The 13,957-nt window shown below is 38.5% G+C and overlaps 1 protein-coding gene across 1 annotated transcript in view; it reads left to right on the forward strand.

The window, feature by feature from the left end:
• The window catches only part of TRANK1 (tetratricopeptide repeat and ankyrin repeat containing 1), a 137,223-nt gene that overhangs the window by 109,781 nt on the left and 13,485 nt on the right, over window positions 1–13,957 (forward strand). Inside the window, 5 exon segments of the mRNA XM_079115631.1 lie at window positions 3,674–3,718; window positions 3,720–3,765; window positions 3,768–3,820; window positions 7,260–7,416; window positions 11,550–11,638. Of these exon segments, the coding sequence (XP_078971757.1) occupies window positions 3,674–3,718; window positions 3,720–3,765; window positions 3,768–3,820; window positions 7,260–7,416; window positions 11,550–11,638 (390 nt within the window).

Genomic DNA, 13,957 nt, shown 5'->3' on the forward strand with positions numbered 1-13,957 from the left:
AGATTTCCTAGCCACTAGTTTAATTTTACTATCTTTGGGTGGGGACTCAGGCTGATTGCTGACTGTACTGTGGAGTCTTCTTTGGAGACTTAGCTGGCTGTGTCCTGGTCCCTTTGCAGAGTTCTCACTACATATGGTGCATGCTTGAAGGAGCAGTTTTATACCTGAATCGGGAGCACTGTTAGCTTTGATACCTTAAATCTGCCCCAGAGCTGAGCCTTGAAATAGAATCCTTACTTTTTTTCCTAATCTCTTTTAATGTCATGTTTGCCTTAATACCTATGGCTAATATTGCTATAGGTGATTTACAGTTTACAAAGTACTTTTTAAATGCATTGTCTGACTCTTACCAACCCTTCGAGGCTATTTTTATGTATTTTTATTATCATTTTATAAGTAAAACTGAAGGTCACCAAGGTTAAGTAAATTGCCCATAGTCATAATATAGTCAGCAGGGCCTGAAGACAAATTCAGATGCTTTGAGTTATAAATCTCTTTCCCTTGTAATCCCTTCCTTTTAAAGCTTCACATGTAAATTGGCTGCCAGAACCTTCTACAATGAGCATATCGTTAAAATTCCTTATGTACATCCCTTTTCTATCAAATTTTACTAATAAAATCAGATGTCCACTCATTAACCCTGGAACAATTTTGAATCTGAGGACTACCTTTTTTATTCTAATAATACATGTATTGGTCATGGCTGACCGAGGCTTTCCTAAAAGAGGAAGGGATAAGACTGTTGTTCCTGTCCTTTATTAAAGTGCCAGTTGTATGCATGTACCAGTAAGAAACTCAAGCATCTGGATTTAAGCATCTGTAAGTTGTGGTGGGTTCTGTTGTTGAAAGAGAAATCTAGTTGTTTGGTCTCAACTTGATCTTGGAAATGAATAAGGCTGAACTCTATGCTCCCACTAATGGCTCAGTGAGTTGCATGAAATTAAAAAAAATAAATAAATAAAAAGAAAAGAAAAGGAGAGAGATACAGAGACAGGGACAACCAGAGGGACAGAAACCCAAACTGAATCTTTGGTAACATCCGCTTTATCCTATGTACACAGTAGACTTCTAAAACAACTTTTGATGTGGTGCTTTCTAACATACATGTCATGCATTCCCCTGCACAAAGTTCACTCTCAGTTTATCACTTCCAATCTCTAGCCAAAAAGCATCTGTCAGCAAATGAGAAGAATGCTTTAATAAAAGAAGAGGGAAGACAGATCAAATATATCTCCAGCCTCTATGGGCTGAGGCCTGGGGTTTCTTTCGAGATGACTGGCTGACAGTTGCTGAGCAGTTTATGCTGTTTGACTTGGGGAACTGTGAAGAGCTTCTCTCTTCCTCATTGGCCTCTTCCTCCACCTCTGTTTATTTTTCAGGCAAACACTCTCTTTGCAGCACCTGTTGCTAGGGGCTTGTGAGTGTGTATGGGCAAGGGGTTGGGAGGGGAGGGCCTTGCTGTCCCAGTTTGTGATTCTTCTTTCTACAGGATTTCTTCTGCTGTTTAAATCACGTGGTTTTCCAGGGCCACCTTATGAGATGGGGAAAGGAACCAAGGAATATTACACAAAACTTTTCCTTGTGGATGCTATGTCATCTTTGGGGAGGGGCAGTTATTTTCCCAGTTACCCCAAACTGTCCCTTCTTGGGATTTGGAAGGATAATTACAATTTACACTCTGTCCCAGTGGGGAGTCCTTTTTTTAAGCTCATGTTGTGAATGAGACTGGAGGGACTTAGAAAACCCACAGCTGTTATGGGTTGGCTAACTGGTTTGGCCAGTGAACTTTGGACTTCAAGAATGAGGCCCCTCAAAGGTAAGTTTACTAGTGGAGTCTAAGCCTTGGTTCCACAGAAAGAAACTGGAAGACTTAAATGTTGCTCTTTTTATTGCCACATTGCTGTAGGCCAACATTCTTGCTACAAATACACATTACTCCTCAAGTCTCTGTCTTGAAAATAAAATGCCTTTGATGGAAACAGATCAGTCATGTGCTATCTAAGCAGCTTTTGCTTTTCTCCCAGCAGTTTAAAATACACTGTGCTTCCCCAGCCCTTTCAAAGTCAGCCAGTTTGCACCTCACGTTGCCTTCCAAAAGGTCCTCTCAAGTGTCAAGCACTTGTGTCTTTTTGCCTGCTTCCTTGTCAAACAGTTTCTGCCAGCTAAATAACTTCACAAAGAGGATAGTAATAAATATGTCTTGAAGATTTTTTTCTAAAACCTTTCAGCTACTTAAATGATTTCACTATCAACATCTCTTTTTAGAACATGGTGATTAATTCCGTAATTGATTAGTAGCAAACCATTCCTCTTTAATAGACAGTATTAGGACATTTAACATAATTTAACTGCATAGTTTAAGTTATAGGGTAACTTTAAAACAGGTAATTAATTATCAACTTTATCTTTTCTGCATCTTAGATTACATAGTTGTTATGTAGATGGCAGAGAGTACCATTTTATAAAAAAGAAAAGTCTAGGAGAGTTAACTAGCTACTCTTACAAAGTATACAGTAAAGTATGAAATCCGAAATTTCTTAGGAATTTCTGACTCCAAATACTGCATAAATCTAGGTACTTCAGCTTTGCTGGGGTCTGAACATGATAACCTGCTGGCCAAATTCAGCCTACTCCCTGTTTTGTACATTCTGTGGACTAAGAATTGATTCTAATTTTTGAGATGTTGGAAAAACTCAAAGGAGAATAATATTCCATGGTACATGGAATTATATGTTCACTGGAACACATAGCACACTCATTCATTTACATGTTGACTGACTGCTTCAGCACCATGGTGGCAGAGCTGAGTAGTTCCAAGAGAAGCCATGTGACCTGCAAAGCCAATTATTTATTATCAGACCCTTTGGAGAAGAGAAATTTGATAACCCCTGGCCTACACAGTTACACTGGTTTGGGGTTTTGGTAAAGGAAAAGAATAGGTAAAATGTCAAGTACTGGACTAGACACTTGACATTGATTATCTCCTTTTATTTTCCCTTTAAACTTGAGTGGTTCTGCTTTCCACATTTTATAGAATAGGAGAATAAGCAATGTGTGCAAGTTCACATAGTTAATAAGTAGAAGACCTGCATTTTTCCTGTTTCATCTCAGAGTCTGCCTTGCGCAGTACATCTCCCAACACCTGATTTTTCTTCCATCCTTCGTTGAATAATTTGTAGAAAAATTTGCCACCTGTTTTAACTGCTGGCACTAAGTGGCATTTCTTTTTTCTTTCTTTTTTTTTTTTGGGGTGCTGGGGATCGAACCCAGGGCCTTATGCTTACAAGGCAAGCACTCTACCAACTGAGCTATCTCCCCAGCCCCACTAAGTGGCATTTCTTAACCATGTTGTAAGAAGGGATGAGAATTCCCCTGCCCATACTGCTTGTTGAAATTCTTTCAATTAGAATAACTTCCTGGGCCCTTAGTGTTCTTCCCCAAAGTGGGCATGAGTGCCTGGCTTCTGAGTTGTGTTGGCTAGGTGTGTATGGAATATTCACTGTAGCTTACTTGATTCATGCTTGTGCAACCTTAGCCCCGCTCCCTTCCATTCTGAGGCCACAGGATTGGAGACCTGACCCCAACTCTTCTGAGTGAGCTAATTCTCCATGAAGCTTGGAGAGACAGTTCAGAAGCATATTTTGTTGGTCTTTAATTTGTCATTGTTGTCCAGGCTTACAAGGAATGGAAGATCATTTCCTCATTTACACCTTCATCAATCTGACTCGAGAGAGGAAAACTGGCCATTGGTTGAAGTACCCCTGGAGAACCAAGCTCTTCTCAGACTCGTTCCCTCATGGTGAATCCAGAAATGTACAAGGTGAATTTCTGCCACTTGTCCACATACTTATTTGACATGGAATTAGTAAACAAAGCTTGTAAATAAGATGAGATGAAAAATGTAACCATGCATTTGGCTGATGCTCCTTGACATCAGCAGTGGGGTGTAGGGGATGGGAAAGGAAGGGACAAGGGTCTTAGTGTTGGCATATTCCCTATTGCTCAGCAGGGAGCTAGACTCAGTAGATGGGGTGCTGTCTGAAAGTGGAAAGGGAAGACTGGTACCTTCTGTTCACCTCTGAAACTCAGCTCTATTCAGAAATTTTGATGTGGTCTTGGAGTAGCTCTTTTTTTTTTTTTTTTTTTTTTCATTTATAATCAGAAACATAAGAAAGACTTTAATAATGTCCAAATCAAAACTGTGCTCCTTGGCCAAGAGTAAAAGGTCACCCCAGTAATATCAACCCTTGAAGAAGATTGGCAGAACAATTACAAATTTTTTTCTCCTGGGAGATCCATCCATTTTTAAAAAAAATTAGTATGCATTTAAGACACTTGAGGTGCTCTTATCTATGAGTTGACTATTGTATATAATTTATATGTGTACATTCAAGAGTATGCCAAACTCTCATGTTTTATTTGTTTTGTTTCTTATTTTCATCTCTTTCACACTACTTAAAACCATACACTGCACTTTTTCAGTTCCATGAAATTTTTAATTACTGGAAGACACACATGTCTCTCTTTGTTAATTAGCTTTTTCTCTTTTAAATTCCCAAGTAATGTGGGTGTTAATAGCATCACCTTTTTTTTCATATGGAATTTAGAAACATTTCCAGGTTTTTAAAGAATCCCTTGGAGGTATTGGTTGGGATTTTATTAATCAGCAACTTTAATCATACTAAGTATTATTGAAAAAAATAACTTTTCATAGTCAAATTATTAAGTCCCTGGTGGCCTCTGACTTATAGCATGTTCATGTTTGAAGGCACTTTTTAAAAATTTTTCCCATCAACTGTCATAATTCTCCCACTGTACATAAATATTTTTCTTTCCTGATAAAGAGATACTATCTCCTTGAAATTTACACAAAGGCAACCTAATATATTTTATACTCCAGAAAGTTTAAATCTTAAATGGATTATCCTAATCATATACCCCAAATTTTATGGATTTACAATCATGCCATTGAGTAATCTTTAAAATTATTGGCTATTTTTGAGTACTCCCTATAGTCTTGTGAACAGAACAGCCTACATACACAAGCATAAAAAATAGCAGAAAAGTCAAATGACAGAAACATGAAGACACAGAAATTTTCTGCAGTTGGACAATTTCAAATGTCTAACTTTATTTTCTTAATATTAATAAGTTATTTCAAAAGCTTTAACTTTTAGCTCAGTAAGTGTGAATGCTACCATATGTATCCATATGTATAATAAATTGCTTTATCTATTAATGGAGTAAAATTTTTTAAATAGGATGAGAATGGATAATCATTTTTTTCCTGTAAAATATATAATTTTGGTTCTATGATGACTAAATGAAATATACTTAGTATGAGGGAGTAGAGAGAGAATGCTTATTAAAATGACAAGTTTTAAAATGAAATATTTAAGTTAAAGTGAAGGAATGACATTTAAATAACAAGCACCTTTGATTAACATTCCAAATACTTAAACTAATCTAAATTAACCTAGTTTCTTATATATTTGCTATATATTTTACTTAGATAATCATGTCAAACTCTTCTTACATCAGCTCTCTTGTTGAAGATATTTTGCACATATAAATACATAAATATATAGGATATAAAATGTGTATTCATACTAAATATATATTAATTTACATAAAATAAGTGTATTTTATTCAACTTTTGTTGAAAGAATATATATTCTTCAAATTACTTTTGCCTTGTAAGAGAATAGAAGTTGGAGGAAGTGTGAACATTTTTATATATAAAATTTTAAAAACTAATTTTTTTATTCAGGATTTTGAAGTTATAGAAAATTTTATAAACTAAAGTATGCTTGGCACATAAGTATCGCAATCATTATTTTTAAAAGTGTAAAATAAACAAACAATGGACTTGGGTTGTAGCTCAGAGGTAGAGCACTTGTATAGCACATTTGAGTCACTGGGTTTAATCCCCAGCACCACATATAAATAAGTAAAATAAATGTATTGTGTCCATCGACAACTAAAAATATGTATTTACAAAATACAGAAAAAATTCTATTTCAATAAATTTTGGAAACAACAATTTGAAGAACATAAGTTAAAAGGGCCTGACCAGAAAAGAATAGAAAATAATAATTTTTCTGTCTGTCAAAAATATTTCATAGTTATAATTCTAAATATTCTCTTAAAGCAATCTATTACTCAACTACTTCATCTGTAGATTGTTCCCAATTTTTTAATACAATATTACTTAATGTACTTAAACCCTTTCAGAGTACACAAAAAAGAAATAATTTCCTAAGTCTTATAAAATCTGAATAATTTTGCGAATGAAGAAAATTCTAGAATTATATACTTAAGGAAAATAAATACAAAACCCTTAATGATATTAATAAGTCAAATCAGTCATACATAAAATGTTAGTTAGAGAGATGTGAATAATTAACAATGAAGTTTTCCTCCACATTATCCAAATACATGAGAAAAAGGATAATTTCAACAGATTATGAACAGTAATTAATACAATTCTAACAGCTATTGTGATAAAAATGTTCAAGGATTTATAAACAGAAGAAAATATCCTCAACCCAAGATGCCTAAAAACATACCTATAGCTAACTTGTTATTGAATGATAAACTATTGAATACTTCCCATCCTAATTTAAATATTTCCAACTATGTCAATTATTTGTTTTCCTTCAACATATTCTTAAAGTTTTTACTCAGTGTAGAAAGATAAAAAGTTGACATAATGATAAAAAAGGAAAAGGTAAATTTTTCACTGTTTATGAATGACCACCTATATTATAAAATATAAATGAATTTGCAGAAGACAATTGGAGTAGCTCTTAAGTAGTTTAGTACTAATGATAGCTATAATGGTTTAATTTTTAAAAACAAGTCACAGCAAATGTGTAACATGTAACCATTGGGGTAAACTGAATGAAAGGTACACTGTCTTTCTAACTTTTTACTATCTTTGTAACTTCTGTTAAATCTATAATTAATTCAGAATTAAAACTTAAAAAAACCTATAGCAGATTCAAGAGCATCCTATATTGGTGGTGTGCTTACTTGCCTTCTCAGTAGGAAGGAATGGAGTTTCTCATAACCTTTCTAGAGCTGGGCTTACTTGTGCTGCTGTCACTGAACTCCTGGGCTCCTGTTCACAGCTGTGCTGGGCTTCTCTAAAACTTAGTTTTCATGTTTTCCCAAGATCAGAGTGAGCCTATTGAAGTGCATCCCATTGTAGCTGTAGACAGAATGCTCATCATCTTTGTCCTCAATCTTATTACCAGCTCCTCAATGGTGAGCTGAAGCAGCTGTATACTGCCATCACACGGGCTCGGGTCAACCTGTGGATCTTTGATGAAAACCTGGAGAAACGGGCTCCTGCTTTTAAATATTTCATTAGAAGAGATTTTGTCCAAGTTGTGAAGACAGATGAAAATAAAGGTAAGATTTCACTAAAATAGTGTCGGAGGAAGCACATTCCTCTCGCCTGCTCTTATGGTCAAGTTGAAAGGGCATAACTTTGTTGCTGCTGTTCCGTTTTTGCAGTGCTGGAGATTGAACCCAGCACCCCATATATTCTGGGGCAAGTGCTCTACCGTTGATTGAGCTATGCTCCTAGCCCAGGGTATAGTTTTTTGAAGCACTTCCTTTTTCCTTTTCATGATCTGAGAAAAGAGAGCCCTTACTTATTTGTTAAGCTATGTGGGAAAGTGTGATTGTGGTGGAATTGAGAGAGTTACTCCTTTGGGAAAGATCTTTTATTGTCCTTTTAAAGTGAGTGCTATGGATAGAGGTTGGCAGAAATAGGCCCTGTTGGGAGATTATAAATTGCTATGAGCTTCTGAGCAGATGCTTATTAATATAAAGATTGCACAGCCCTGTTTGTAATTACTAGAATCTGAAAACCTAAGTATCCAGTGTAAGAAAGGCTAATATGTTTCTTTCAGTGGAATTCCATGTGACCATTAAAAAAAAGTAAGGTAGATTTCCATTTACTGATATGGAAAGATGTTCAGGATGTATTCAAGATGAAGAAAAGCAAAATTTAAAGCAGTATGGATAGAATGATTGAATTTTTAAAGAATTTTATGTTATATCTATATAAAAACTCTATATGTAAATCAGTATGTATCAGCATAGAACCATTATGCGTGTGTGTATGCAAACACCTACTTAGGTGTCCTTAACTATCAAACCTAATTCAGTTTCTGAGTATGTATGTTGGGAATGAGGTTTGTGAGGGTTTTGAAATATAGATTGTCGGCATCTGTTTAGTTCCTAAGTTTCACAAAAGAAAAACCAAGAGTTCAGATAGTAAGGGATCCGTCAGCGTTTACCTGTAGCTGTTCAGTTCCTGTTATGGGTTACAGGAGTCTAAATCAGGAGAGTTTGGAGAGAGAGAGATGGACCATATGAACAGAAGCTATTTGTAATGGTTATCGCTGCTATTAGGACTGGGGAACACCATTTATCTTTCACCTTTATGCCCTCTATGCTGTTTGCAGAGTTTACAAAAACTATTATCATGTATTATTTTCACAATTTACCAAGACTGGTTAATTAAAAAATGAAGTCAAAGTGTCCCGATGGTATAGCTTTTAAGAAGTAATCAGCTCTTCATAAAGGAGAAAGGTTAGTCCTTTTTTGAGGGCTAGTTGCTGAGTCAGCTCCTCTAGGGTCTTAGTTAATTTCTCTAAGGGGAGGGGAGGGACCAGGCTCTGCTACTGTGGAGAAGTTTGCTGGTTTCCTGAGCAATCCTCAGCTGTTTTGTGGAGGCTATTTTTGGTTATTGCTGATGGCTCAGTTGGGGACCAGGATTAGATGTTCTGTTCCTAGGATCTGACTGTCGTACGAGGGAAAAAGTCAAAGACTTGGAGTTTGAAAACCTATCTTCTCCTAAAACCTCTTCACCCAAGTAGCCACATGACCTTGTTCAGGCTCCAATTTCTCTCCATGGACCTTTCCCTCCTCCACTGAAAGGAAAGGAGTGGGTTGGTCTAGCATGGTCATTTTCAATTTTTCTTGTAGCTCATACTCCTTTTAATCCCTAAATATGTTCTAGTACCCACTGTAAGAGCTCAACATAGGCATTATTTTAATTTAAAAAATTCAAATGAAAAACATTATAATTTATGTCTTGGTAGCATAAGAATGCAAGAAAAAGTAGAGTCTTAATTACAAGTTACAGTTGCTCATGGTAAAGTCTTTAAGAGCACCCATTTCCTCTGAGCAGGAGAACTTGGGATGAATATGGCAACTATGCAATTTATGTTTCTTCAGCATGGCACCTGCAAGTTCACTGGTCCTGTTCAGAGATAATACAGGGTTTTGCTGTGGGAATAAAATCTCACCAGGGCAGTAATGGCGCACGTGGATTCAGAATGAGACACTGTGAAGTCACCTCTGCACAGTACCACAGTGGATAGCAGAGGGAAGCAGGAAGGGATCAGACTCTGAAGCCTTCTTGTCATTCTAAACAAATCTGGCAGGTCTGCCTCACTTCTCTGGTTGCTATCCATTGACCTGGGTATCTCTGACTCTATCAGCTCTAATTTGGGTCCTCATTATCCCAGCATTTACTGTCTTTCTCATGCTTCAAGAAGCTGTGAGTTTTTGTTCATTGCTAGTTATACTGGGGAGGGGGTTGATGGGGGAAGGTTGATACAATCACCACAGGCTAATGTGTAACAGAAGGGACACACAGTGGGTGTTTGGAATAGTCTGTGTCCAGCAACAAGAGTGTGCCAGATTGCTTTCTGTGATGAGGACAGAGTATGCACATTGGGAAATAGAGATGGTCCCTGGCTTACCATGGTTCAACTTAGAGTTTCTCAACTTTACGATGGTGTAGAAACTGTATTTCAAGTTTTGATTTTTTCCCAGGCTAACAATATGTGGTATAGCACGCTCTTGTGATGCTGGGCAGTGGCAGTGAGCTACATCTCCCGGTCATCCATGCAGTCACAAGAGTAAACAACCAATACTCTGAAGTATACCATGTTGCTAGGCCATGATGTCAGTAGGTTAGGTGTATGAAATGCATTTTCAATTGGTGATACTTTCAAATTCAATTTACTGTGGGGTTTATCAGGATACAACCATCATAAGTCAAGTTGCATCTGTACTGTAAAACTCTGTTATCTTTTCCTTTCTAAATTCCCTGCTTGGGAGCTTGCAGAGAGCTACGTGGCTTTGGGTTTTCAAGGAGGAGTTAGTAATTGCTGTTGTCTTCTGATTCATAGACAGAAAAGGAAAGTAGACATAAATTTAAAAAACCAAATCACATCATTTCTCACCTCCACCTTTTCCTTCTGAAAGCCATACCCACCTGGCTTGGTAAGCTAAAATAGATCTTAAAGAAGACTAGCTAGTAATAAGAGAAATGCAAATCAAAACCACCCTAAGATTCCATCTCACCCCAATTAGAATGGCGATTATCAAGAATACGAGCAACAACAGGTGTTGGCGAGGATGTGGGGAGAAAGGTACACTCATACATTGCTGGTGGGCTGCAAATTAGTGCAGCCACTCTGGAAAGCAGTGTGGAGATTCCTTAGAAAACTCGGAATGGACCCTCCATTTGACCCAGCTATCCCACTCCTTGGCCTATACCCAAAGGACTTAAAATCAGCATACTACAGAGACACAGCCACATCAATGTTCATTGCTGCTCAATTCACAATAGCCAGACTGTGGAACCAACCTAGATGCCCTTCAATTGATGAGTGGATAAAGAAACTGTGGTATATATATACAATGGAATATTACTCTGCCATAAAGAATGATAAAATTATGGCATTTGCAGGCAAATGGATGAAATTGGAGAATATCATGCTAAGTGAGATAAGCCAATCTCAAAAAGCCAAAGGACGAATGATATCGCTAATAAGTGGAGGATGACACATATGGGGGGGAGGGAAGGGTTAGTGTTAGGGTTAGAGTTAGGGTTAGGGAGGGGGGCAAGTATGGAGGAAGGAAGGACTGTATAGAGGGTAAAGAGGGGTGGGAGGGGTGGGGGGAAGGGAAAAAAATAACAGAATGAATCAAACAACATTACTCTATGTAAATTTATGATTACACAATGGTATGCCTTTGTGCCATGTACAAACAGAGAAACAACATGTATCCCATTTGTTTACAATAAAAAAAAAAAAAAAAAAAGAAGACTAGCAAGATAACACAGGCGTATTAGCCTGCTGTGTCTGCTGTAACAAAATTCCACAGGCTAGATTTCTCAAATGACAGAAATGTATTTCTGACAGTTCTAGTGGCTAGAAGTCGAGGAGCAAGGTGCTGGCAAGGCTGGTTTCTCCTGAGGCTTTGCAAATGGCTGCCTTCTTGCTGTGTCCTCACACAATCTTTCCTCAGTGCAGGTGTGCTCCTGGGGTCTCTGTGTATGTCCTAATTTTCTGTCACTAGTCAGGTTGAGTTAGGGCCCACAATAATGGTCTCATTTTAAGTTAATCACCTCTTTAAAGATTCTGGGGGGGGGGTGACACAAAATAGAGCCATAACAACTGGTATAAGTGAATGAATGCTAAGAGAAGCAAACCTGCTTTTCTTTTTCATTTTAGACTTTGATGATAGCATGTTTGTTAAGACCTCAACTCCTGAGGAATGGATTGCTCAAGGAGAATATTATGCCAAGCACCAGTGCTGGAAGGTAAGGAGCTGGACCAGGAGCCAGCCATGAGGGTGCTTTGTAACTGCTGGCCTTGTCACACCTCATAGGCAGGTTTCCTACCATCACAGGTGTCAGCAGGCTGGGGCAATGACAATGGTGTTTGTGCCACTTGTTCTGAAACATCAGGCTATCTGGTAATGAGGAGGTCTCCCTGTCTTGCTCCCTCCCCTGTCATGACAGGCCTGATGATCCTTTATTTTGCCCAAGTGCCAGCATGTGCTGATAGGTAAATGGAGGGTCATGGCCTTTGTTCCACCAGAGAATTCTTTTGTTTATTTTTTTTCTATCTATACTCTGTGCTTAAAAACTTTTTTATCATTTTAAAGCAGTAACAGATTAGTCTTTTGTTTATTTTTTCCAATTGATCAGATATTGACTTCGCTGCCAGTCTGAATCTGGTGAGAATGGGGTAAGCTTTTCAGTAGACTGAACTGTGACCCACTTCCAGTCTCAAATCTTCTGGCTTGAGCAGTCTTCTTTTAGGAAATATTTGGTCTGTAGTGGGCCTTTTGAAATATTGAAGCCAAATTAAAGAGCCCATTACCTTCCCCATAGTCAGCATTCCTTCATCTCACAGGGTCTCGGGTGGGGCACCTTGGCAGGTATCTCCCAGGAGGTAGTATCTTCACTTGCAAGTCGCAGACACTCTGCGAGAAGAGTTGTGTTGGTATTTTTGTAGTTCAACACAATCAACATGAGCCTAATCTCATTCCTTCTCTTTCTTGTGTCATCTGTAGCTTTTTAGAGATGTTCCCTGCCATGGTTGAGTAATATATGCTGCAGTGAGTCCAAGCACCCAACCCCCTTAGCAGCAACCCAAGCAGGAACAAAGAGCAGGCACTTTCTTCTCACACATCTCTTTTTTTTTTTTATAATGAAGTCCCCAGTGGCCTTCCTCATACATCTCACTATCACATTTGCAAGGGAGTCAGGTACTGCAGTCCTCTCTGGCAGTTTCAGCCCTTTGTGGGAGGTAGGTTCTACCATCAGGCAAGAAAGGGACAAGAGAGTACTGTGAGTAATGAACAGTGTCTGCCACCCCAGGTATGACCACACAGAAATGTGCCCTTCCCTGTGTTTTGAACCCCCTAGCACTTACCTGTGCCTGCAGCTGAATGAGATGCTTCTTGAGAGAACAGCTGGGGCTGGGTTTGGGCAGGTCATTTTCTTTCCTCTCTATACCTCAGTGTTGAGGTTAGGAGGGTCCAGCTCCTCATGTGTTACAGGAAAAGTGTCTGCAGTTTCTATTGCTGTTTCTGAACAAGTGTTTGGAGATGATGATTCTCTGGAGGGCTTGTCCTACTCTAACGATCCTTCTTTTCACTGGAATTTCATGGAGCTGGGCCTAAGTGAAGGGACTGGAAAGTGATAAGAACCATGAAACTGCAAACCAGAACTTACTGGAAGCCATGGGTGCGATGTGTCTTTGTTATGAATGCCGACAAGAGGGAATTCCCCAAGTTTCCTTGGTCCCAATTCTTGGAAGAGCTTTTCTTTGCTGTGGTAAGGAAAATAGTTCATGTCCGTAGCAAATAACTCACATCTAGGGTTTATCAGTTACCTATTGGTGCATAACAAACAGCTTCCAAATTTAGTGGTTATAACAAGCCATTTATGTTGCTCCCAGGTCTGTGGGTGGCAATGTGAGTTTAGCTGGATGGTTCTTCTGTTCTCAGCTAGGCAACTTGTGAGTCTGCATTCAGCTTCCACTCAGCTAGGCAGTTCTTGGGGTTGACTGGCTCTTGGCTAAGGTGATGGAGTCATTGGGGTTCCTGGACCATCTGTCCTTCATCCTCCAGCAGGCTAGCCTGGACTTGTTTATGGGAGGCCAGTGTTCAAAGAAGGTGAGCAGAAGTACGTGGTCCCTTGAGCCTGTCCTTCTACTGGGCAAATGTCACTTCTTCTGACTTCTGTTGGCCAAGAAAGTCCCTTCCACATTGGAAGGGAGGGGAGATAGGCAACAGTCCGAAGCTGAAAAGTTACATTATAAAGGGGCGTGGGCAAAGACAGGGTGGAGTGAAGGATTATGACCACTCTTACAATCTGTTATGTGAGGTAAGAAAATAAAATTTATACCATTATAAGTTTGGTTTGTCTGGGAGGTAGTTTCAAAAATATGTACTATTTAGCTGAAAAAAATTGATCAAGCCCCCAAACTTTATTCATTGCATATCCTTATTATAATTGGAAAGAAATACTGAACATTTGGCTGTTGTTGTACAACCAAGAACTTTTTGGTGGGGTGAAGGGCGAGTGGTAGGGAGAGAAGATGGGCGGCAGGTATTGGTATGATATTGA

This window comes from Sciurus vulgaris (assembly GCF_902686455.1).
Source record: "Sciurus vulgaris genome assembly, chromosome: 16".
NCBI lineage: Eukaryota > Metazoa > Chordata > Mammalia > Rodentia > Sciuridae > Sciurus > Sciurus vulgaris.